Source organism: Corvus brachyrhynchos, unplaced genomic scaffold (genome assembly GCF_000691975.1).
Source record: "Corvus brachyrhynchos isolate BGI_N302 unplaced genomic scaffold, ASM69197v1 scaffold66, whole genome shotgun sequence".
Lineage (NCBI taxonomy): Eukaryota > Metazoa > Chordata > Aves > Passeriformes > Corvidae > Corvus > Corvus brachyrhynchos.
In genome coordinates, this window is record NW_008238440.1 from 693,326 (window position 1) to 720,437 (window position 27,112).

The 27,112-nt window shown below is 39.7% G+C and overlaps 1 protein-coding gene across 4 annotated transcripts in view; it reads left to right on the plus strand.

The window, feature by feature from the left end:
- ADAMTS18 (ADAM metallopeptidase with thrombospondin type 1 motif 18) overlaps positions 1–27,112 on the plus strand; it is a 77,483-nt gene that overhangs the window by 34,897 nt on the left and 15,474 nt on the right. For 3 of the 4 annotated variants that reach the window (XM_017736583.1, XM_008635484.2, XM_017736585.1), the window contains 9 exons: positions 2,903–3,040; positions 4,439–4,592; positions 5,619–5,714; positions 6,733–6,881; positions 12,278–12,450; positions 14,372–14,502; positions 14,645–14,768; positions 15,843–16,087; positions 26,162–26,303. In XM_017736583.1, coding sequence (XP_017592072.1) covers positions 2,903–3,040; positions 4,439–4,592; positions 5,619–5,714; positions 6,733–6,881; positions 12,278–12,450; positions 14,372–14,502; positions 14,645–14,768; positions 15,843–16,087; positions 26,162–26,303 — 1,352 coding nt within the window. The remainder of the gene's footprint in view (positions 1–2,902; positions 3,041–4,438; positions 4,593–5,618; positions 5,715–6,732; positions 6,882–12,277; positions 12,451–14,371; positions 14,503–14,644; positions 14,769–15,842; positions 16,088–26,161; positions 26,304–27,112) is intronic. The other variant, XM_017736584.1, reaches the window with a different exon arrangement.

The following is a 27,112-nucleotide window of genomic DNA, read 5'->3' on the forward strand; positions in this document are numbered from 1 at the left end:
AAGTCCTCTTTCATACGTTTGAGCTTCTCACACTGCTCCCACATTCTGGTAGGTAAATTACTGCTGGTATCCATATGGTTGCTTCAAAAAGAGAGGGGGCACTGCAGGTTTCTGCAGCTTCAGTGGAGAGGGGATCTCTCTGAGTCTCTTGGAGGTCTCCTTTTCCCAGAAGACCCAGAGTTTCATAGGAAACATTCAGCCTGTCCTTTGTTCTCTCTACGTGTTTAGTGTGTGACTTGGGTAAAAACCCACCTTTGTGCTGGTTTCTGCCTTTCTGTATTTATATCTGTTGGATTTCCATTTGATTTCTATTGTAGAAAGACTGTCATTTTCTTAGAACCTGGTGTCTCTCATACAAAATCAGGAGTAATCTTTTGTGGAGCTTCAGCTATTCTTCAATTTGTTGAATTAAAGCTAAAGATGATGATCAGGTTTTGTTCTGCTGGTTTTTTTCCCCAATCATTTTGAATTACTTCTCCACAACTTTGTGGATAGTTTTGATTTCCAATTTTAGCACAGTTCAAGCTGGAGTCGGTCTCACCACTGGCAGTAGAGAAGCACAGTTTCTCTGTGTGGTACAAACCTGACATCACGGGTTAGTTCAAAGGTCTTGATTTTTCAGCAACATTAATGCACAGAAGACCTTTGGAAAGCAGTGGTACTGTATTCTGCTGATTGGTCAAGGCATGAAGCCCTCCCATTCTGCCTGAGTGCATCAGGACTATTTAGTTTTCATTGTACAAATATGCTCTGCAGTACACACTATGACCTAATGTCTACAGAAGTGACCCTTTCACAGGTTTCTGTGCATCTGAAGGGAAGCAAGGAATTAAAGAGTAATCCAGCTGCCAGTGAGGCCTGTGGGAATTGTGCCAAAGCATTCAAAGGACCAGATATGTAATATGAATATTGTTTGATCCTCCTGTCACACTAATGCAATTTCACTGACCTCAGGATATTTTTAATGCCCTTCGATCAGTATTAGTAGAGAATCAGGCCCATAGATTATTATTCAAGAATTATCCCATTTATCCTCTTTATGTTCTCCTCCCTTTTAATTTTCTTATTTGATTTGGAAGAGTCTTCTTGGAATTTAAAAAAAATTTTCTTTATTTTTTCCTTTTTCACCACTGCCTTTGATTCACATACTGTCCAACCTTTCTTTGGTATACTTCCATGCTCCTAATAAAATGCTTCTTATCTCCTGGGGAAAGCCTGTGCCAGACACAAAATGTCTTTATGATAATTTGTCATGTTCATGGTCCTGAGACTACCTAATACATGATGTAAGACAACAGGACTTGGTTTCTGTGATACAAAGACTTCTGGAAGAAAAAAACCTGTGACAGCCTTGGGGGTGCTGAGGTCCACTGTGAATGTATTAACCAAAGGTTTCACAGGAGGGGAATATCACACTCTGTGATCCACTGAAAGCTTCAGTGGTTAGACATTTTAGTGTTTTGTTAGGCATTTTAATGATTTTCTAAAGTTTGTGTTTTTACCTGAAAGCTTAACAGTTCCTCTGGGTGTCCAGACCCCGTTGTGTCAGTGGAATATAAACTGGGGATTCTCTGGCTGCAGTGCAGGGGAATAAAGTATTTTATGAAGGGTTCTAAAATACTGGCTCGATCGGTACTTTTTTTTGTCCATTTATAGAAAGAGCCATATATTTTAGGAAGTTTGCAGCCTCAGCTGGTGGCAACACATGCAGTAACTCTGATGAGCCTGTAATGATTTATAGCAGTAGAGGCTTGAGTCCAGTATATGAGATATTCCCTGCACATGCACAGATTACATTTATAAAGTCACCAATGTACTACAATATTGAAGTAACAGATGATGAAATTTCTATCCCAAACACATTGAAATTCACAGATGTCCCATACAGTGAGTAAATACAGAACAGTGAAAGGAAAACCTCTAAAAATTAGCTTTATTATATCAATAAAATCCCCATAATTTGTAATTATAATGTGATTTTTTTTATTATTGCCTGTTATTCTTTATATCATCCTAACACCTCTCCTAGTGAAAGCTGGGCCTCCTGATTCTCAGACTGAGCAAAACATCCCATAAGAGGCAGTATTCCCAGTAAGAGGCACTCTTCCCATTGAACATTTACAGTCTAGACAAAATGACACTGTATAACAAAGGTGAGGAAACCAATGTGATTTGCCTGAGATAATATAGCAAGTTAGTGGCCAAAATTAGAAAGAATAATATTTTTATATTCATACTTTTGTATTCTCTTCATTCTCACCCATTTCCTTTGCTGCAAGTGGAGCTCTGTAGCTCTTCCTGCCTATTAGGAAGGCAGTTATGGTATGTAAGGTATATTCCTGTGGCTGCTATTTCCATGGATTCTGATCTCCACACCACTCATGTTAACAGGCATTATCCCTGGGCAAAGACAGGCCCACACTGCTTGCTGGTTTTAAGCTGACAGGTTCACAGGAAAGTACAAGTGTGGCTGAACATAAAATCCATGATGTCCATCCACCTCCTCATGAAAATGTTCTCCTTCGGGAATGAGAAATGGGTGAACTGGGAAACTGAGCCCAGTCTGCAGCTCCAGTGCCTCTGTGCAGTGTCCTGGCACTGGCTCCCAGTGCAGACCTCCTGTCCACCCCCAGTGTGGCTCTTCCTTGGAACCTGACTATCCTTTCCCATCAGACAAGTGTGTGATGACAAAAATTTGCTGTTAATTGGAACTTGTTTCATACCAATACTAATTTTTGTGGCGCATATGTTTTCATGCCTTTGGAGTGAAAGGGATGAATTCCACATTCCCTGTGGAGTTCAAGCATGGAGCTGTGACCAAGAAAGTGTTTCTTTTCCCCCAGATTTTGTCTTGCTTCTGTTTAATCTAGATTTTCACTCTCCCACCTGGTTCTCTTTTCAGCTTTGGTATGATTCACGATGGAGAAGGAAATGCTTGTAGAAAAGCTGAGGGAAATATTATGTCTCCCACACTCACTGGAAACAATGGAGTGTTTTCTTGGTCTGTGTGCAGCAGGCAGTATCTCAACAAATTTCTCAGGTAGGTCAGATGTAAATCTGGGCCCATGCCAGGGAATGCAGCTTTAGTAACTGGGCTTGAATTCCTGAACAGCATAAAAACTACTAAAGTGCGAAATTCTCCTCCTTTAAAATGTGCTCAAACCCTTGCAGTGTGTGAGCCCACACACTCGGGCTGCTGGAGCGTTGAGGTGGTGTGGCCTGGAAGGGCTTTTGTCCTGCCTTGTTTCAAAAGCATGAGTTTCACCCTCCAGGACTACCCTGCAGTAATGACTGGTGTATCATTCTTTCCCAGGCGTTCCCGTCAGCAGCTGGGTTTGTTAGAGAATTAATAGGAAGTGTACACAAAAGAGGGCAGACACAGTGGTACCAAAGTCATTACAAAATGTAAATTAACATCAGTGGCCTTTCTCACTGGAGTTTCTCTCTTGATCTAGCTCATGTCATGAGTAAAGGACATTTTACACTTTTCACATCCTGTTTCTGGGAGAAAGGGAAAAGGGAAAGATGTCAGTTATTTTTCCAGCATGTTATCATAACTCAGTGATGCCTTTAGAGCAACCGTTTTTCAATCACTGTTTAATTCATCATTACATTAATATTTCCCTTTTTTTTTCTTTTATCAATGCAGATACTAAAAAATAGTAGGAGGTGCTCTGACCAAGACCAACACAGGCATTTTAGGTGTTAATTCCTTAGAGTGAGAATCCGGCAGTTAATGTGGATCTGATCCTTGAATTCCCAGTCAATATCTTTGAGTAGCAGCCAGAAAATGTAATGGAGTTCTGGGGATTTTTTAATGCAATATATTTTGTGTACCGATGCAAGCTAAAAAGTCACATGAGCTTCCCAACCTGCAATATGGTCCCAGAGACTGGCACTTGGAAGATAAATCTAGCATAAAGTGACCTTCTGTATGCACAGATTCTCAGGTAGAGACAAAGGGGCAAAGGTGGAGTTGGGAGCTGTGCTCTGGACACAGCCAGCCCAAAGCACGCACCCTGCAACAGCCTCCAGGCAGCTCCACACCAGGCAGGTGCTGGAATGGGACACTGTGCCTGCTGCTGCTGCTGATTCCTGATTCAGGGAATCCACTTAAGGGAAAAAAGCAAATGAGGTCCCCTTGCTCTTGGTTACCCAGGAATACAGGGAGGAGAAGAATTTGACATCATTCTTTCTTGTTGTCACAACAGTCCCAAAGCCTGGAAATTCCTCCTTCCTTAAAACTTTGCAGGTCAGGGTACCAACAAGATATCAAGAACTTTTGGTTCTTGCACAGAGATATTTTTGTTTCAGAGCATACCTCTAGAACTAGTTAAAGGTACTGTATACAGTATTATGTATTTGTGCTGGTCTGTAGCAAATTAAAATATTTTGATGTAAAGATCATAGTCATGATTAATTTACCTTCTCATTATAGTACAGCTCAAGCTGCCTGCCTGATTGATGAACCTAAGCAAACAGGACAGTATAAATACCCTGACAAACTGCCAGGGCAGATCTATGATGCTGATACCCAGTGCAAATGGCAATTTGGAATGAAAGCAAAACTATGCAACCTCAGCTTTGTAAAGGTACCTCTTGATGCACTTTTGAGAAGTTAAAATGACATGAAAGAACTGCAGTGCACTGAATAAGTGCAAGTAATACGGGGTTCTTCAGAGGCCTGGGTTCTTTCTCTCCCTTATCTTCCTTGGCAATTTGCTTTGAAGGTACTGACCTCTTTTGAGGAATATTCCAGTCCCAGGGGAGTTTCAGAAGGAAATGTGTTCCTTCCAGGAGTCATAAGGAGGGCACTTGAATCCACATGAGCCATGAGCCCTTGCCTGCTATGCTAAGGGAAATTAGCAGGCAGTAGAGTTTTGATCAAAGCTTGTGTGGGGTAAGAAGGACTCAGTTTCTTGTGTTTTATGACAGCAAAAAGCCTGGGGGAGATCTATAGGGTTATTTTAGAGCAATGAAATGTAACTTACACTCTTGACTTCATGATGAATGATTAATTTAGATTAACCTATTGTTTTAATGACTGTTACACTCCTTACTGGTCTCTTCAGAGAAGGTATTTTTAAAAATAATCTGGAGTGCTCATTCTGAAAACACGTATGGTAATTTCTTTTACTCCTGTTATTATCCTGGAGTATTTTGATTTATCGTCTACTAACCACCTTATTCAAGTGATAGCAGCTGTGTTCCTTCCACAGCTAATAGACAAGGAAGGGGGAGTGAACAGCACTGTGCACAGACTGCCTTTCCAGATATCTTCTGTGGTTTAGAAAAATCTTGTCTCTTCACAGTATTATAGTCCCTGCAGACATGATGAAATTTTAGCCATGAACTTTTTAACACTGTTTGTGTTCTATTATAATCTCACACTCAATATAGTTTTAAGAAATGTATAGTGAAACGGTGCATAAACAAGAAGGCAATATACAGGGTATGGCTGTGCTAGGAAACTTAAACCCAGGCTTTTCTAAATTCAGAAAATAGTTTATTTATATGTGTTTTAAGGTAGAAAAAGCATGTATCATTTATTACTCTTTCTAAACAGCAGGAAATAATGGAAATTGTGAGTACTGTAGTGAGTACTGTTTCCTTTTCAGGATATCTGCAAATCTCTGTGGTGTCACAAAGTGGGTCATAGGTGTGAGACAAAGTTCATGCCCGCAGCAGAAGGAACAGCTTGTGGTATTAGTATGGTAAGTCGTTTTCTAAATAAAACATTGTCATCCTAACTTGAGTTTAGACAGTGTTTGGTCAAATACAAGCTCCCATCAAAACCAGTTTTATCCAGATCCCTCAAGATTTGCTGTCCTGGACTTTGAGATTGCGTTGTAAGTGATTCCACTGTGATGCATATTCATGCCATGTCCTCCCAGTGGTACCTGTTGGATGGCAGGGCCTGATGCCTCTCCCAACGAGCTGTGGGATGAGGTATCTCTGGCAAATCTAAATCAGTAAGACGATACATGAATTATAACAGGAGTTAGATCAGTGCTTCAAATTCCACTCTGATATGAGCATACCTTCAGCCATAATATTTGCTATACAGACTAAGGCCATATTTTCATCAGAGATCACCGCTAAAAGAGCTTATTTGTTTGAGTCAAACCTTCTCATTTACTCTTATTTGTTTGTATTTACCCTCATTGGTTTGAGTTTATTTAAGTTGAACCTTCTAATTTACTCACATCTGTAGTTACACAAAATATTTTCTTTTTCTATAATGTTTCTTCTAGCAGAACATTGTTTTGATTTTCAAGTTACTGACAAATGTTTTATTTTGCTTTTTCTCTTGTGTAGTATTTCCTGATTGAATCATAAAAGGGAAACATGTTAGAATTTTAGCAGGCTGTTTGCAAATTACATGGGAAGTATTGAGGCTCTGCAGCACAGGGCCATAAAGTAACACGGATTTTTGGGGGAAGAGTAAGCCAAAAAAGCACTCTTCAAGAGAACAGTTTTGAAAATTTGCTACCCCAGGGATCTTCAACTCAGAACTTGGACAAATATTAAAACATTACTTATCTATGCCATTGTATGGATCGAGTCCATTGTACTCCAGAGTCCTTGTCCTGCTGTGAGCTGTTCATTGAGTTCAGTGGGTGACCTTACATTTATTAGGATCAAGCACTGGAGCTTTTAAATGTGGTTTTTTTTTTTTCTTTTTTGCATCTCCTAGGTGCTGTAACTCTGTTTTGTGGCATTGTTTTGCAGTGGTGTCGCAGAGGACAATGTGTCCGATACGGTGACCACGGGCCCAAGCCTGTCAATGGCCAGTGGTCAGCCTGGTCCGAGTGGTCAGAGTGCACTCGCACCTGTGGAGGGGGGGTCACCTATCAAGAAAGACACTGCAATAATCCAAAGTAAGACATATTGGAAAGGTATTATTTTTATACTATTTATGTTACTGGCACATAAAATTAGCACAGTCCATTTCTGCAGGGAAATAATGTGTGTGGAAACATTTGTAAGATTTTCTTCCATGTCCAGTATGAGCGGTCAGTGGGTGGAAGACAGAGCTATGTCCTGACCCCAGAAAGCAGTGGCTGTCTGCAGACTGCTGGAGTACCACAACATCTTCAGCCCAGCTTGCTCCTTGTATTTTGGGATGCTACAGTTTATCAAATACCTGCAGAAGTAAGGAAGCACCATACAAGACATTTTTACACTTAACAGCCCTAAGAGCAGGAGAAAAAGATCTTAAAAGCTATTAAGACTTTTACTGAGATCCTATTTATCCAGGATGATAAAGACAGATGTTTTTGCATGTCTGCCATGTTCTTTGCATTCTTTTATATTTCATGAGTCAAAGTAAAGTTGCTGAACTCTAGAATTGAGTGCTAACTCATGAAACATTTTTGGTATTTGCTTCTAATTAATACCTTATCTCTGCAAATACTATTCATTATAATAAGTTTTTCAAAGTAGAGTTGAAGTGTTACCTGACCAGCATCTTTCCCAAGTACTCAACTCACTACAACTTAAGAGAAAAAAAAGGATTTCCCTGTTTTATTTCATACACAAATTCAGCAGGCATAGACACGTATTCCTCATTGCACATAATAAAAGCAGCATTTAAACTGCAGTAATAAAAAACAGAGAAAATATGACACAGTTTATATGAGGCTGTAAAGAAGCCTCTCATCTACTATACAGTGCTGCAGTAATAATATCCACGCTTCATATACTATGTTATAGGAGAATGTGAGTTAGTTAAAATAGCCTTTATTACCCTCAGTCAAGCCAATTTTTGCAGATCCGTAGCAGAGCATTTTCTCAACCTTTTCTGTTGTTTCTCAGTTCATTTTCATAAATAAAATTACTTGGATAGTTTCCTTTGTTAAACTGCTTAGCAAAAGAGTGCAGGGTCTCAGAGGCCATTATATATTTTGGTCTTTCTACTTTAGTTCTTGTTTTCCTCGCTAAATTTGTATTGGGTGCACATTGTTTCTATTTATGCATAAGCTCCCCCTTGCTCTCCCTGTGTGACCCGAGACTGTCCAGTAGTGGAAATGGTTCAGTTTGGTTCACTGATGTGATTTTGGTGTAATTGAAAAAGATTTCTTCAAGTAGAAGCTCTTCAACATGAAGTGTGTCAGCTGCTGTAGCACTTAGAACTTTCCTTCAGATGATCTGCCTGTTCTAATAAAATAAGATTTGATGTAACCAAGTCGTACTTGATACCAGAGCTGGATCATGTTTACACTAGATTTAATTCCATTGTATTAGTGGTAATCCAGTTAGTGCAAAGAAAAGATGGTATAATTCTCTCTCAGAGTTACAGTGATTGAATGACAGGAGTATAAATAAGCCACACAACAGCGCACACATGTCCAGGTAGCTGTCTTTGCCATCACAGCATTTTGTATGAATGTGGAATCATGAGAAAAATAATATCATCCATTTTCAATGTTACACCACACAGAATGATTTCAAAACTAGTCCCTGTTCAGGGTTCACCTCTATAAATACACAGAGACTCACAATAATGATTCCTTTCTTTCTGAATTCCTGAAACACATTTCAGATGTTTATCTGTTTTGGTACATATATGTATGTTATTTTACGTATTTATTTCACTTTCCTAATCTAGATTTGTGTAGGAGCTAATGTTTGTTTTGTTCAGAAGCTTGATAGATGATTTTGGATAGCAAAATTTTGAAAATTACAAAGAATAACATTTCTAAGAGATTAGAACAAGGGGTATGGATCTATGAAGAACTGACTGGACTCTAAAAAGAAGTCAAAGTAATTGACTTCTTGTGAACACTGAGGGAAATGTGTCAATATCTGGTGATTTTAAAGGTGACCCACTTTACCAGAAACTTAAGGACAAGTGAAGAACACAGAATCAGGCAGCTGTGTGTGCAAATCTTGTTAACCTGTGTGTGTTTGTGAAATCCTCCTCTTGCAAATCATATCCAACCAATGCAATTCCCTTCCTCTTGCCAATTTTCAGGCAGCCCTTGTGACCACACCCGGACAGCTCTGGGTATGGCTTTGGAATTACTGCTGGAGTTGTGCATAAATTCACACTGACAAATGCCCATGGGGATCACCTGTAGCCCACAGAGCTGGGCAGATTTGCTGAAATCGTTATGTTCCTGTAAATTGTCACAGTGTAATTTCATGGATCTGGTTTTCATACGCCACAGCACTTTACAGTTAAGGTACTTTTCCAAGATAGAAATTGATTGCATAATTTAATAGTTTAGCTGGGAAAGAACCTGAAGAATGCCTGAGAGATTTAAATTAATACCTAAATCGTATCTGTGGGACTGCATCCTACACTTCACAATAGTGCATTGTTCAGCAAGAGCAGAATGGAGTTTTAGGCATGTATGCAGTCAAAAGACTGAATCAAAACTTTTAGAACACACTTTCCTTAATCTTGTGTGCAACATCTGTAACAGTGATTATAGAAAATGCGAGATGTAAACTGATGCAAATTAATGATGCCATTTAAAATACTTCTAAAAAACAAAGACTGAAAGACCTTGTAGACCTTTCAGATTTGTGCAGAATAAAATAGCTTTGTGATACTATCATAATATGGCTACAAGATGAGCAGGAGTGTTCTTACATGAAATGAAATGATTACAAAAAGGGGAAAAATAGGAGTAGAGAATTTCAGAGTCTTAATTTGGTATTGCATAAAATACTTCCCTCAATCAGATGAATTCCAGGATTTCTCATTCTCTCTGTTGTGTTGCAGTATATCATGGTTTAGGAAATCTACCCTTAAAAGGGTACTGCAGAATTAATTTAAGCTACTCTTGTAGCATTTTGATATTTTAGTCTTAAATTAAGTGAAGTATTTGCCTTTTTTTGCAGTTAGACACCATTTCCAAATTCATCTTTGGTGACTTTTTTTTTGCTGGCCTTTCTTACCAAATTTCTTCTTTTTCCAGTTATCCTCAGCCAGGCTTCATGCAGGTCAACCTAATTATGTCAGTGCTGGGGGGCGTCACAGAGGGATGAAAGCTTTAGGCTGTATCTGTTTTGGGGGTACTGTGCCACTACAGAAATATCAGAATACCCTCTGTGCAAGGCATTCCACTCTAAGTGTGGATACACCAACAGCTTCTGGAGCCAGTCAACCCAAAGTCTGCTGGTGCTACAAACATCCTCAAGAAAAGTGTGATTTTCTCAGTGTGGATAATAGCATTTTCACAGAAACTTGCTTTTGTAGATCTCCATCTCGTTTCCTGTGAATTACTTAACTCCTACTGACATCTTGTTGGTAAAAATGAAGGTGGAGAAGTTTCCATGGCTCTCAAGCCAACAGTTTCAGTAATGGGAATGTACTGTAATATTAAAATGCTGTAATGGAGCTGGGAAACAGAATGCCTCTTTCAGAGCTCCCTTAGTTTGGAGGAATTTTATCCCATCTTCAACTGCAAGAGTGCGGCTGGAAATCACGATCTAGCCATAAATAATTCTATTATATTGCTTATTTGGTGGCATTTTCTTGGAAGGAGGTTGCTTCTTTTCCTTATACTAAAGCAGATTTGTTCTCTGGGGTTGAAGGAGGTCAAAAATCCTCCATGTGCTTAAGCTGTAAGGAAAGTCTGTAGGGAATTGAGTCAGCACCCAGCAGTTTGGCTGCATTAACTCAAAGCTCTCACCAATTGCACAAAGTCAATATAAACACTCCCTGATTTCAGTGATGTTCCATATTCTCCCTGCCCTTCATAGGCTGAATTGCCACCAACTAGGACAGAAAATCTGACTTCAAGACCTTCATGATTAAACCTACTATCAGTGTAGCTGGCAGGTGACCTCAGGAGAAGTCAGTGGAAGTTGTGGATTTTTTCCCACAGCACATTTCACTGGTGCTTTAACCTGGTTTTAAATACAGTAACAGGTGCGTTTCCATCTCTTTCTCTGAAAGACTGTTTTGCAGCCCAGAATTCTGGAAGAGAAAAAAAAGATATTGTGTAAGTAGAACATAAAAAGGGAAGTCCCAGCTTGGTTAGGGGGTTAGACATACGGGAGTTAAAATTTATAACAAAGCAAACAGAAGAAGCTCCTGGGTTTTCTCCTCCATGTTGCACTGACCTGTCTCCATGTTACTCCAGGCATGAGCAAGTCAGGAGCTGCATGGGATCCTTGGATGTGGGGAACAGTTGTAGCAGAGTGTTTAGGGATTTCAACAAACAGTATGTTTCAATTGTACATTCTATACTCTTAGAATTTTAAATTTTTGTTATTGTATATATTATCAAGTATCTTTTACGTGATTCTGGGTTTTTTCCTTAATGTGCCTGTAATATGGGGCAAAGCTGTCCACTGAAAGTTTATGGCTTGTTCTTCAAGTATGTCAGTTCCCTAATTTTTAAAAAATCGTTATATAAATGAGTGCAAGTGTAGCATTGGCACATTTCTTTTCTCTTCATGCAAGAGTTGTATAATACAACAAAGAGTTCTTAGAATTTGTTGTTTTGAAGACTTGGCTCAGTGCTTGCAGATGTGTATCTGAGCATTGTGAAACTGCACAAGTGACATCAGTGAATTGCTAAGTTAAAAAGAGCAACTCTTGCATTTTACATTGTTTTACAATGTCCATGCACAGACCAAATAGTTAAAAAAATAATATTCTGATAACGTGAGGTATGAGCCAAGTAATAGAATATGCTCTTTCCATTCTGGCCAAAATGAAGGGAAATACCCAGGTAAGGTTTGCTGAAGTGGATGTGACATGTTTAAAATTACCCCTGAATTCTGGCATTTTCTTAAAGCAGGACAACTGTGCACAGTCCCTGTTTCCTCTTACTATTTAAAAGCACATTTTTTCCAAATGATTTACAAAAGAAATGAACAAGCAAATGTAATCATTCATTCTCTTTTTGTTTGATCAGTGTTATGTTATCCTTTATTAACTCTAATTGTGATAGGTAATTCTTTGCACATGTTCATTCCTTGGTTACAGCAGAGTAAAAATAGCTGTATAACAAGGTTGAACCCGGCCAATACCAAATAGCCCTATAAATTTAAATTAGTGCAAACATGACTCACCTCTAGATGGTTGCATCTTTGCTGAGTCTGCAATGATCCAAGTAGATAATTCATGTCAACTGCTTTGCTTGGTTTTAGGAACCATGAAAATTAATGGTCCATATAATAAATACTGATCTCCAAGGGCAGTACGTCCTCTTCTGTTCCCTGTATTCTCACATATTCTCACACACATGTAACATGCCAGTCACACAAAAGGAAGATTTTGCAAAATCATCTTTTTCTCTATTTTTTTTTTAAGGCCACAGTACGGTGGGAAATTCTGCCAAGGCTCCAGTCGTGTTTATCAGCTTTGTAATAAGCAGCCGTGCCCAGCAGACAGCCTGGACTTCCGAGCCCAGCAGTGTGCAGAGTACAACAGCAAACCCTTCCGGGGCTGGTTCTACAAGTGGAAGCCCTACACCAAAGTGGAAGGTAAGTGTGGCCCTGCTCTGAGGGACAGGGGTAGGGAGCTCTGAGCACCAATTCATCCGTGTGCTCTGGGCAAACATCACCCCATGTAAGCAAGCACAGGCTCACTGGGTCTGTGTGAGATGTGTTTGCTTTCTAGCAGGGCTGGACTCAGCCTCCTGTGTGATCCTGCCTGTACAGACATGCAGGATTGATTTGGGCTGGGAATTCGAGTCCTTGTCCTTACCATGACTCCCTGGCTGTTGCCGCCCCTCTCTCTCATTTTATATTCCATATTGCTTAGTCTGAAACCCAAGCAAAACAATTTCCATGGAATTTTCAGCATGGGAAATGTAAGCTTCCACAATAACACTACCAGAATCTTCCTTCCTTTGGAATGTTCTCAGATTTCAAAATGTAACAGTAAATCAACCTTTTGACTTTTCTGCTGGTATGGTCCCATGAGAAGTGGAAATGCAAACAATGTACTGGCATACATTTTTTAAAGTCATCATTTACTAAGAGATCTTTATCAAGTTCAGGTCTCAATGACTATTTCTGTTATTTTGAACACGCAAGTTTATTTTTACTTAATGTGTCTTAATTTTGCAAATATTTTGAATCAGTATTCACTTCTATCAGATAAAACAAATATTTTCTCCAGTTTGAAAGCACTACTTGAATAAAAGTGTCTGGATTTTCTCACATTGTAACTGCTTTGTTTAGGACTTGTACAAATTGCTTCTGATGATAATAAGTGTATTATTAAATATATTTATATATATACACACATACATATAACTTTCATTTGTAGCCTGATTATATTTTCTTCAAAAGTTTTTGTGGACATTTATAAATGTCCCAACAGGCCAGTGTGAACAGAGGAAAGAACTGATATGGTTTCACAGCATGTAACAGTGGATGTTGTAAAATGGGGTGAAAAATGCATCTTGTTTCATAGAAATTAAGGTAGCCTACTTTGGTTTTAAAGGGAGAGGCTGTGTTTAGTAACAGAAGTTTAAAATTAGGGACAAGGGGCATAATTTTCAAAAGCAAGATGTCTCCAAGTGTCTCTGAAGTTGGAAATGCCCGTCCTTCCTGTCAGCTGCTTTGTAAAAGCTCCCCCAAGATCTACATTTATAGTCCTGAAAACATGATCTGGTTTTCAAAATTGCTACAGATGCTTTGCCTCTGTGGAAAAGACTACTGGAAATCCAGCTGCTGATTTAAAAACAAAAGGATCCTGTTTTGAATCCAATTTCATGTTCTTAAAAACTGTTTTATTTGTTGCACCTAGATTTGTATTCAAAGCGTGCATTTCAGCAATTGTGCTAATATTTACAATTTCATGACTGGTTTTGTCTATGCAGAATTAATCAGCTCTTTATAAGCATAACACACCACCCATGTTTAAGGAGAAATTTGACAATGGATGGGATTTGTTGGAGGAAAAATTCTTTTGTTAGGGGAAAGTCTAGCTGCAGTTCTAACTTTCAGCTGAACTGATCATTTGTGCCATGTTATCCCTTTCCCAAATTTTAAATAAACTTCAAATAGAATTATTGCAGTGTCCCATTTCTCTTAATAAAAATGAAATTTGAGCCTGTGAAGCAGTGGAACTGAAAGCAGGGTGCAGCAGCAGAGCTAAGGAAATGCACATGCTTTTACACTGGGTTTGAATTCTTAATTCTTTGTGTGGACAAGCAAAGCCACATGTGCTTTTAAAAAAGCATGATATAAACTCCTCTATTTAGCTATATTTCTATTTAGTGTCCTATTCTGGTGTCCTACGTTGTCACCATGCACAATTCATCCTTGCAGCTTATCCTCTAGAATGCAGGAGGAAACAGCAGCCAAGATGCTTTTTATCTCTTTAACACTGTCATGCAGGTCTGCTAATGCTTCCTTGTCCTTTGTTTGTTTGTTTGTTTGTTTTTTTCCCCAGAGGAAGACAGATGTAAATTGTACTGCACAGCTGAAGACTTTGACTTTTTCTTTGCAATGTCCAGCAAAGTGAAGGATGGAACTCTGTGTTCTCCAAATAATTATGATATTTGTATTGATGGAATATGTGAAGTAAGATAAAATTAAGTTTCTTACAATCCTAATGTCTATCTTTTTTTTTTATAAGTGGGCAATTGACTCCTTTAGGGGAAATGCAGCTGTTTCTTTATATTCCCTTTTGTCTGAGTCCTTCACTTGTGCCTTTTGGTTGCAGCAAGTAGGGTGTGATCATGGACTTGGTTCCAAAGCTGTGTTGGATGCTTGTGGAGTTTGTAAAGGAGATAATTCAACGTGCAAGTTCTTTAAAGGCCAATACTTGATCCAGCACAAAGCTAATGGTAAGGAAAACTGTTCCTCATGATCATGAACTCACTGCTCTGCTGTGTCCCCATGTAATATATATGACTCCTTGCTCATTCAGGCAGTGGCTGAGGGTCCAGATGTGAGCTGAAAATCACAGGGAGAGTGAGAGGAGAGTTCACGTTTCTCCTGTTTCTTGGTAACAAGAAATCTGTGAGCATAAGTCTTGGTCAGTTAAACAATCCTCTTGTTTCTTAAGCCACATTTTCCCTTTACATGTGAATTTCCTCTTAAAAGAGATTTTAGGATTCAGGCAAGTGAAAAAATTGTTGTCAGCAGCTTTGACTGGGATGGGACTGTAGAACATATAAAAAGCAATACACAGCATAATGCCAAACATGACAGTATTTCCATGTCCATTTTCAAATTAAGTTGTCTGGAAGCTGTCCAGCTGTTTCAGTGGAGGATCCAGGCACTGGGAGGTGGACTTTTCCTTAGTGGACTGTCGCAGGCTTCTTGGGAAATAATCTCACTGTGCTGCACTTTCTCAGGCATAAAATGTAGATAAGATTTCTGTACCCACAGGGATATTTTGAGGATCTGTTTGCTGTTGATCACAAGACATGTCCTTATTGCAGTAATATGGACCAGGAAATTGTCCAGGATATAGTAATACAGCCCTGGCTGGCAGCAGGGAGGTCCTCTGGTATCCAGGGCTTTGTGGAGACTGCATCCCAGTGCATCTCCCCTCAAAGCCCTTGTGGCTGGCAGTAGTACCTTCCAACTACTGTAGGAAACTACAGGGAAAACTACAGTGGAGCCACCATTAGTGTGTTCTGCATTTTTCTAAGGTGAACTTGCTTTTTCTTGCCTTGAATCCCAAGGAAAAATTTCAGGAATTGAAATACCTCAGAGTTACTCTGATTACATGGGTGGGGGGGGCGGCGGGTTTAAAATCAGAACTGGTTTTTCCTGGTGAAAATGGAGTCACTTGGTGGGCTGGAACAGCTGTGTGTCTTTTGAACTGTGATAATTTCAGACTGGCTCAGAAAGATGAGCCAGCTCTGTGTGTGTGACAGCTGCCGGCACGTTGCTCCCTTCTCTCCTCACAGACTACTACGCGGTGGTGACGGTGCCGGCCGGCGCCCGCAGCATCCAGCTCCAGGAGATGCACGTCTCCTCCAGCTACCTGGCCGTGCGCAGCCTGGCCAACAAGTACTACCTGACAGGAGACTGGACAATCGACTGGCCAGGGAAGTTCCCTTTTGCCGGGACAGTTTTTGATTATCAACGCTCCTTTAACCATCCCGAGAGTCTCTATGCGGCAGGACCCACTAATGAGACTCTGGTCTTTGAAGTAAGCCTGGCTTCTGATTGTTCTTGCCCTGATGTCCATTACAGAATTGCTAACGACAGCGTCAGCTCTGCACTGGGGCTCTCAGCAAGATGGAAGAATAGTGTTGAGTCATGCTAGCATTCAGACTCGATTGTTTGGTCATGCTGGATTGAAAGGCCTTTCACTGCTTTATTGAGGTCTGAAGTTTAGAAAACTGTCACAAATTCAGTGGAAAGGAAGGTGCATAAAACACACCCTGTAGCATCATTTCTCAGTTGCTGCACAGTGGTGATGGAGACTATAAATGGCTCCCATACATGGCTTGCAATAAAATCCAATAATGTAAAAAATGTACCATTGTGTCAGTGCTCAATGGGTACATGTTCAAATAATGCTTCTGAAACTGCAGGTGAGTGGAGCCTTTTTCACATCCAGCTTGGAATGCAGTCAAAATACCACACACACAGGATCCTGTAGAATGATTTTCTGTTGGTTCAGTTGTTATCTTATACATGTTTACCTCACAATCAAATTAGTGTCACCTACTTTGTGTGCCAGATGTCCTGTGTAGAAGCTATTGTTAGCAGAAAGGAAACTTGGTACTTACATGGTTAGTTCCATTTTTACAATTTTGAAATTGGCCTCTGCTACTGCTATTCTAAGAAAATCTCCTTCTGCATTAGGTTGCTTAGCTAGATTTTCTTTTAAAATGCATCAGAACATCTGAGGGACCATTTCTGGCTGAATGATCGAGGTCTTTGCTTCCCGTTAGCTCCATTAGTTTGCCATTGTTAGCTCTAGCAGGTCTTTGGCTTTGTAACTCAGCTGTTAAGTCTGTTTTGATGAATCCTTACTTCCTTGTGAGAAGGAAGGATCCCTCCCCAGCAGGGATTCAGTTCCTTCCCACGCCTTCCAGCAGGACTCTCGAACATGTAGTGCCCCTTGGGAGTATGGCAGCGAGGGCTGTGCCTGCCCCCTGTCCGAGGCAGCATCCTGCTGTCCTTCCCCCCATCCCGCATCCCTGTCTCTGGAATCTGCTCCCTTGCCCAGTTTGGTCCTGTGAAGCCAAGAGCAAGCACAGACTGGGACATGAAGTATATTCTTCAAGGCTTATTTAAGCTTTCACAAGTATGCAGTGAAGTGTTTATTTGGAATACTGAAGAGCTCTGCTGCTCTTCCTGCTGGCTGAGTAATGGACTGAAACGTGTCCTTAAGAACCACTGAAGGCCCTGGACCATGGACATGTTAAAGCTCTTTAGGGTGAGCACAAGTTTTAGAACAGGCAGTTTGACACAGGCTAAGGGGGGCTTGTCTTTCCACAAACTGCCATCACAGCTCACAAAGCCTTTTGCAACATCTTTCTCCATTGAAGAATTTTCATTTTGGGTATGTGTTAATAGGGATCTTTAGTCCAAAGATCAGTTGAGTCCACAAGCTACAGACATGCTCCCCTGTCTGCGAATCATCTGCCTTGCACCAAAACAACCACACTTACTATGAAATGTTAAGCTGAACTCCCAGGAATCTTATTTGTCATAACCCAAAGTAGATTTGAGCTGTATTATTATTATAGAGCTGAAGTATGAATTATAAATCTCCTGCAGGAAGACTTGGCTGCATATTGTGCACATACTTTGCAGAATAAAGATTAAAGAAAAAAAATTAATGCCAAATACCACTTCTATTTTCATGCTTTCAAATTATGCTAAACATTTTTATTAAGATACAACATTTAACTGGAGGCTGTCGCTCCTTTCAGAGCTTATTTAAGCTTCCCTTGTATTTTTATTGAAATACCTACACCATTGGCATTGGTAGCTGGGGATTCCAATGACTGAAAATGTCATGTATGGCCCAATTACACGTGTCTATGAACTGGACTTAAGATTTTTTTCCTTTTAATAATTTAACAACATTCAACAAGCTGAATTCTGCAAAAAAAAAAGCAGAATTTTCTGTTCAGAGATCTGCAATATTTATAGCTTACCACTAACTCTGAGAAGCAAAAATGCCAATGAAAACTGAAGAAGTATGTTTTGAGAGAACACGCATATTGCTGAATGTCTGCTCTCAGCCAGTGAAACAAATCCTACTTCAGCTCTGAATACCAGAAACTGATAGGAGGCTGAAAAAAAGGAGGGTTGAAGCATACTGCAGTGTAGCTTTGTTTTCATTTTTATCTCACCTATATTTTTCAAAGAAGCACACAAAAATGTCCTGCTGCAATTTTTTTATTCAACTAAGTTAGTTTTATATAAGATAAGGTTTTCCAGAGTTTGGACCTCAATGTCTTCCTGTAATTTTCAGATTTCTTTTTCATTTTTTAAATTAGCCTGTATTCAAAAGATATTTACTGTTTCTTTTCTAGGTTAGGTTTGTTGTTTTTCTTCCAGAATAATTCAGTGTGAGCCTTGTAAAATGCACTGCAGGTATGGAGGACTTGGATAAATTGTATGTATAATACAGAAGCTTTTATTATTCATGTGGGCAGAAAATAGAAGGTTTTGCAGCTGTATTTATTACCTATGACTGAAAGCCAGATTAACACAGCTTGTGCCCATTTCATTCTGTAGTTATAATTTTGATAGACATTTGTGTGGTAACTGAAATGGTCCAGGTTTGTGCCTTTGTTTCTGCATGCAAAGCAGGCTGCAGGTATCCATGAAGCTCAGGTTGTGCACGTCCTCTGAGCAACATTCCCAGGAGAGGATGGGACCAGACAGGTCTGGCAAGTCTGTGCTCAAGGCAATCACTTCCTTTGAAATGCAGTCATCCTCCAAAATACTTTCTTGAAAGAGATGTCTGAAGCATGTATTGAGAGGGAAGGAGCAGATGCAAATAATAATAAAAAAATCTTTAAATTTCCCATTGTCTTGCACACAAGTTCAGCCTTGCAGTTCTCTGAGATGTGCTGTATTTATATTTTATTGTACAGTTTGTTCCTGTACATGCATCTGTTCCTGAAATGCATCTGCTTTTCTGTCAGGCTTTTCAATAGTTCAGCTGAGCACATATATTTAATCAGACATTGCAGACCTCAACACTATTCAAAAATGGATAAGAGACCAGAAAAAGGCAGAAAGTGCTTTTCTTATTTGCTGTAGAATGTCACCAAACCCTCCCCTCCATATCTATACATATATATTATATATATGTAATTATGGGAATGAATCTTACTAAAAAAGACAAAGAGTAGTGAATCTGTAATTTGACTGGGTTGTGGGAGAAAAAGTACAAACTGTGGTGGCCAGATATTTTCTGAAGAAGAGAACATTTTGAGATGAATGTGGAATTAATATGTGTGACTAGTATTTCCTGAGCACAACTGCTGGAAAGGTGAATGCATGATGAGGTTTTAGGATTCATCAGCATCCCTTCTGGATTGCTCAGGAATTTATTTCACAGATAGAGGGAGGGGAAAACCCAGTAAACTGGTGTCCTTCAGATTTGTGTATCAGTGTCCTTCTGAAGTTAACATGACTGATATTTTGGTGATTATGGGTTTTCAAAAACCAGTAAAAGCTGAAATGAAAAATATTCGTAGATTCAGACAACAGTTGCTGTAATGGCCCAATTCAGATTTCGTGAAATAATGGTCAGTGGTCAGAGGGGTAGAAATATTATAGCTAGATGCTAATCTAGGATGAGAAATTGATACCAGGTTTTTAAAATGTAGTTTATGTAGCATGTCTGTCTCAAATAGAAACATGCTGGATTTTTTAAAATGTAGCTGAATACCTTCAGCTCATTTATATGTTATTTGGACATAGGAAAGCCAAGGTAATTTCTTCCAGTTTAAAGATCTTGTCAGTGTTTTTCTGTTAACTGAAAGATATTTAACTTGAGGAAAACAGTCAGTGTATTTATCATTAATTATCTAGCTTTGCTAACAAGAGCTGCCAGTGGGCACCGCCAGCTGCTCCAAAGGATTTTGGAGAAGGAGAACCCTCACAGGACTCGGTCACATGTGAGGCTCACTGGGGACACCCATTTGGTGAAATATTTAGTCATGCTCCACAACACACAAATGCTGGGGAAGATTCTGAAAGGGCACAAGAAACAAAATTTTATGTGGGCATGAAAAAGGCTGCATGGCCAGAGATTGATGAACAAAATTGAAAACATGAGAGTTTTGTAATTTTGCGTTCCGTTCTATCCATAAGTAGATGAAGGAAGAATTGACTGATTTAAGAAGTCAAATACAACTTGAGAAAGCAAAGATTTCCAGGATGAGACAGGATCAGTATCCTCACTGAAGTTTACCTCAAACTTGGTGAAACATTAAATCAAGAAATTGAGAAGTCTTTGTGAAATAAAGAGAGTTTATTTTAACATCAATAAGTAACAGATGGAAAGGATGCTTTGTAAAGAGGCAGACATCCACAGGAAGAGAAGGTGAATGGAGCTTCAAGGCAGGAATATGTCTAATTAAATCCAGTAAATCACTTCCTCTTTATCAATAGGGGAGAACAGGAGAAGGGAGGCCAGGTGGAATGGCTTTACTGATGATGTAGCTGCCACTGGGAGAAAGCCAAGTTGCAGTTATAAAGGATTACATTTATTATTAGCTACTAGATGATAAATTTGTACTGATTTCCCCTGAAGAGAAAGTAGGCTAAAGAGACCTAAGATGTACTTATAAGATACAGATGTTGACTCATTACAATGGATAAAAGGGTTCTCCTGTAGTGAGGAAAGATTTGCTGGACAGCATCCCTGAAGGTTGTACATTTAGCATGTGAACAGTGAAAAAACGGAGCACAGTAACAATGGAAGATAAATTTGAAACAGCTGAAGTAGAAATGAGATCATATAGGACCCTTTCAAGGATACTTCTTTTTTTTTTTCTTCCTTTTTAATGACCTTAGTGGACTTTCTTGAAAAACAGTAGTTTGTCATAAGCTTTTAGTTAGGACTGTGTTTAAAGTTACTTTAGAAGTATTGAAGAGATAAAACGCCTTTTGTTTTAAGGTTTGGCTTAAGTACCCAGTGGGTAATTCTTCCTTTACTGCTTTCCAAACAGGTGTTCTCCCACTTTCCTTTGAAGCCCTGGTGCTGCCACTGTCAAGGATCCCATCCAATAACTGCCCAGTTTTAAAACTTGTTTTAAACACTTTTCCACCAGAACCATATGCTGCATGCTTAGATTTACCAGAATAAATTCACAGAAGTCAATGGAATTAACCTTGATTGAACAGAGAAATCAGAATGTGGCTTAGGATGCTGGATATTACAACATTCATTAAACAGCACGTGGATCCCCAGTGGATGAGAGCTGCAGGTCCCAAGCAGAGCACAGCCAGGCACTTGCCTTCACACAGACTTCTCTGTCTGCCCTCTCTGCAGATTGTTACATTCCCCTAAAGAAATTATCCAAGACTTCCAAAGCATGGGAATGACCCAGGAAATGTAGATGATGTTTGCAATGTAGATGCAGCTTGAGGATGCAGATCAAAGGCACTGTGGATGTTGGGATGTGGATGCAGGGATTCAGAGACTGGGCTCACACCCATTTTGTAAATGAGGCACATGCAGAATGCGTGCAGATGAAAATAATCCTTTACCTGGCTTTTTTCCTCTATGCTCAACTTCACTCTGTAAGTGATTTGTAAATGTCTATTAGTCCTCCACAGAGATAATGAGTCTTTTTTTCAGCTTGCTACAAGCCAGCCATTAGTATTCTTTCCTATATATTGGACAAAACATTGTGGAAGAAATAGGAATTTAGCTGGTATAAATTAATCTTTTAATTTGGTGTGCTGCAAGTAATTTCACATACACATCTTACAGTAAAAAAATACTGAAAACCACTGAGTCAATCATAACAAAGCAATGTTAGTAGACTCTTTAAAAATTTGACCTGCAAAATAGAGTATTATATTGGAAACTTTAGATGGCCATTTGAAAAAAAAAATCAATCTCAAACAAAGGAGCAGATGCACAGCTAGTTTAGGGAATTTATTGGTTTAGCTTTCACATCAAAATTAGCAGAAAAAGGAAAAGGTTCTTTACTCAGGAGAGTTCAATCTATCCATTGTTTTTACATTTTGTGCCCTAAGCTAAAGCCACAGTTCTTTTTCTTCGGAATAGATCCAGCAGATTCCAGCCGTAGAGCCTGTGGTTTTCAAACTCAAGAAGCTGTAAATTTTATAACTCTGCGCCCTGCGGTCAGAGCTGCTGAGTGTTGTGTCTGAAGTCAGGTGGTTGGTGTGTTAAAGGTAGACATTAAACAGTTCTGTTGAGGAACTGGAAATGTTTAAGGAGGTTGTTTGCCAGCTGTAAATTTGGGAGCAAATGCCAGTTGGCTGAAAAGATGCTGGAATGCGTCCAGTTAAGTAGACTAGCACTGGAGGTCTTTCCAAATTTGTAGGTCTGATAACTTGGCTGAATATGCAGACTTCAGTTATTGGGTTGTTAAGAAAGGGCTTCATAATGAATGTTTGAAAATACGATAGAAAACTTTTTATATGCTCATTACTTTGGCAAAATTGCAACTTTGCAATAGTATTGCATTCCTGATGAAAATTCGGTCGAATATTATCCATCGTGTACTATTTTTCAGCTGAGTGCCAGGGACTTCAAAGCATATGGTTTTGTGCCCTGCAGTATTTTTGTCTCCAATACTATTCCATAATTGGATTTTGCCCTTTTTCTACATAGCTGGGATGATGCAGGAGGAGAGACACCTGACTGTGATGCAGCTCCTACTTGGTAAACATTCACTCTCGTAGCCTACTGGGTGGGAAGGGGCTCTGGCTTTGGCTGCTGGCCAGGAAGTGAGAGGAAGTTCCCTTCTCCTGCCTGTTAGAATTGTGGCTACTTCCCAATGTGCAAGGAGGGGGTGTAGCCCAAGGTCTTAAAATGTGTATGGCCCAGCTTGCCTGGTGTGCAGGATTTACCCCCCCAAGCACTCACCCAGCTGCGAGCTCCTTGCACCATTGCGTGGTTGTTCTCTGAAGGGATGGATTCTCATGGGTCTTGTTCTGACTCGTCCCAGATCATTCCCTTCACTCTGCTGAAGCACCAGGAGAATATTGCTCTAACAGGAGTAAAACTGCCACTCTTACCTTCTCATCCTCCCCCTTTCCTGTTCAGAACTCCGTGTTCAGAATGCATTCCATCTGTTCCTTGCCTCCACTGTCACAAAGAGCACTTTCAGAAGACGTATGTTCAGTCTAATACTTCAAGATATTTTTATTAGAAAAGTTTTAAACTTTGCTGGTTTTTGGCCACTGGCACAGCACAGTTTTATGACAGTTGTCAGAATCAAGTGAGATGAGGACTAACCCTTACACAAGGTTTTGTGGTGTGGACAAAACCTCCTCCTCCTTTGACACAACTTATGAAAAGGCCAGACAGAATTTCAACCTCTGCACTTGAAGGAACACAGAGCACCTACTGAAATGGGAGAAAGTGTTTCTGGCTGCCTAAGATGCTGAGATCTGTGCTAGTACCTTAGACTTGTAGGATGAGTAAAAGTAAATTACAAAATTTTGAGCTCTGGTGTGTAAGAAGAACCAGGGAAGGCATTGTTTTAAGTGGAGAATAGTATTCCAGGGCTCAGTTCTTACTACAGTTAACACACTGCATTTTTTTTCTGAAGTGCATTTTCTGAAGCTTTAAACTTCAGATATTTGTCTCAATTTGTCCTTGAGAGAAGAACAGTAGAGTGAACATGTTATTGCAGCCTGTGTTATCTGGAAACTCTAATGCCAATGGACTTGGAGTTCAATATTCTAACTCAAGAACAGCTGTTTTAGCAGTTGGACTTTTTGCTATCAGCAGTCTGATAGATTTGTAAAAATAAAAATTTATATGTTTTCCTTCATCTGAAGGGGCTGTTAAACCTTATCACATTTACATCAGATAATGATGATTAACTAAGGGAAAAAGAAAAGTCCTGAAAAAAGTTACACTGGGAATGGTTTGGATAGAGTATAGCAAACAGGGCACAGAAGCACACATTGGGGCAGGAGCCTAAGGTGAAATACAGAAGCTTTGTGAGATGCTCATGAGTGAGCCCCATGCACTGGGGGCTCTCAACACTGTGGAGGTTTCCTGGGAGGCCAGTAAGGGATCCAGAGATCTGGGGTGCATCTGTGCAAGGCAGAGAGGAGTTGCACAGCAGTCTCAACTCTCATGTTTCCTTATTTCAGAGTATTCCATACTAATCCTGATCCTGTACAATAGCTGTGATCTATTTCTACCAAGAAATTTCTGTCAAAATAGTCAGTAATCGCTCTGAGAGCTATTTCTTCCACAACCTCACAGGTAGTCTAAGGTGCTCATGAATTTAGCTTGGATGGCTGAAAAAATTTACATTAAATACTTAATTTACTTGTGTTTGAAGGAGTTTCTAATCTGAACCCTCCCAGGAGAAGGCACATACTCTACAATTCATTTGGAAGTATTTGCCTTTGGCAGCTGTAATTGCTGTATTGTTAGTTTGGATCATTATTGAGGTTCCCTGACTGAAATAAAATCTTTGGCTACTAAGAATGGAAACTGTAGCATCCGTTTTTCTTTCTTCTAGAAAAGTAAACACTCTGCAGTCCAGATCCTTCATGTGTTCAACATTATTGAGCTGCTAGTCATGTAAATTTGGTCTGAATTTTCACTGTTATGGGCAATTTCTGTTTTCCAATAGGTACATTTTCAGAATACCTTAAAACCCTTGGCTGCATTTCAAATGTTATTATGTTCCTTGGTCTTAAACAACATTAATGTGAGTTTGTTGCTCTTTTATGAAACCAGTCTATACAGAGATCAGTTCTACTTGTATGGATTGCTTAAGTGTTCAGGTCAGACCTTGTGTAAGCTTAACTGATAAGTTATTAATATTTTGAATGGCAATCATTAGCATAGATTTGAATTGTACTTGAAATGCTAATGCTTATCAAAAGCTTATTTAGGACTGCACCTGTTCTTTATATTACTATGACAAGATCCATATTGGTGGAGTTAAAACTTATTAGAGCTCTGTAACTGTAAACTCCTGCACTGTTTCTGTTAAGTGTGGATGTAAATGCACTTTGCTGCCAAAAGTTTCTAAAATGAATGTTGTTAAGTAGAAATTTCTCCCCAAATTTAGGTATGTGTCAGATGTTCATGCTTCTTGCAGTGATTATAATTCAGTCTTGAAATGAATACAGTGAATGAAAACTGCAATATAAATTCACCACTAAAATAGTGCACCTTTGAGAGCTGGGCTCCCTGAGTTAAATGAAAAAGATTGGTGTTATGGTCAGCAATCACACTTTCTATAAATTTTCTAACACATTATGCTGAAATGGTGAATAAAAGGTTTTTCCAATCCTTTTTTCCTCTGTAGTCACCCAAGGGCAGGTTCTCTCCTGCACTGAAGCTTTATCAGCTTCAATCACCATGAGAAAAATTCCAGCTGAGGGTCTTACAAACAAAATTTATCACCAGTCCACATAGAAAAGAGTTTTTTACAAAAAAGAAACTTGTGTTTTATACCCTCAGCCTCAAGAACTGAGGAAGCCATCTCCAGGCCCGCAGCTGTGCTGCTGCTTTGTTAAAGCTTCTGCCAGGAGAGCATTTGAGTCCTGCTTGGTGGGCAAAGGCTTCCTCCTTGCTAGAAGGATCAGCCTGGACTTTGCTTGCTAAAGAGAGGAAATGTCTCCCATCCCCACATCCCAAATCCATGCCCTGCAGTGCCCCAGGCAGTGTCCAGCCCCTGCCAGTGGGCTCCCAGTGGCTGCCCGGACCCGCTGGGTCAGGGCCAGTGCAGGAGGCTCTGTGGGTGATGTTCCACCTCTGCTGAAGGCAGTGCTGCTTCACTGACTCGGTCAGATGCCCCTGATTTTCAGGAGGGGACTCTGTGTTTCTGCACCCCTCTGTTGCAGGCCCTGCAGCTGTTGGTCCAGGCAATGCTTTGCTGTTTAGCAATTGCTTTGATGGTTTTTCCTTTGGGTCTCCTGAAAATCCTCTCACAAGCAGGCTGTGTGTACATGTATTTTGTGTGTATCTTGTTTAGTTCATCTTCCTTCAGACTGACAGAATCCTTTTTTTTTACCTCTCTCTCCCCCCCTTTTTTTTTTTTTTAAACAAACCCCAAATATCCTTCTACAGATCCTGTTACAAGGCAAAAATCCTGGGATTGCTTGGGAATATACATTTGCCAAAACCAGCATTGAAGACAAGACATCTGCCAGAAAACACAGCTACTCGTGGGTGACGGTGCAGTCTGAGTGCTCAGCAACCTGTGGTGGTGGTAGGTGACTTTCCCATTGCCAAGCATCTTCCTTTTCATTTTTTTTTTTAAAGTATCTCAAATCTTTTCAACTGCCTTTAATTCTGCAAACATGTATTGATACGTACAGGGGGTTACACTGAACACCTGGTCCTTATTTTTTTTTATCTGATAACTTAGAACCCAGAGGAAATAATTTTGTGTTGCCTTTATAGTAAAAAATATTCGTGCCAGCAAGTCAGTCTTTTTTGTTTAGGTCAGCCCATATGCATATGATATCTTCCTGTTGAAGTAATGTGGAAATTAATTATATACTTTGATGCTGTAATTTGGGAATGTAGAAAGGTACCAAATAATTAGGAAAATCTATCCTATCTGTAGAGAGCAACCAAAAATTAAATTATTGTCAAGACCTCCACTGAGAGCTGCACCCCCATCTTCTCATTGTTTAATTACCAATATTTTAATTCTGCCAGTTCAAAGCCTGAAATTCCATGTAAGCTGAGGATTTCTTATTGCTGTGCACTTCTTTTCTTGCACAGACATCTATTTGTTTTTATAAATCCTGCATGTTTTTTCAGAGGAAGTAATTCTGGGATGTAATGAAAGCAAAAAACTGGCATGTGGGAAGTCTGTAATACCAAAGGATGGGACTGGGTTCTGAAGGAAATGCTCCTGTATTGGCAAAAAAGTTCAGGTGAAATTCAGGAATATCTTGCTGGTGTGTTGTCAGAACTTCACAGCATCTCAGTAAATGGTTTATGGAAGCAAGATCCACCAGGAGCACTGCAGCCATAAAATATGGCAGGGGGGGTTTTTTTTTTCTCCTT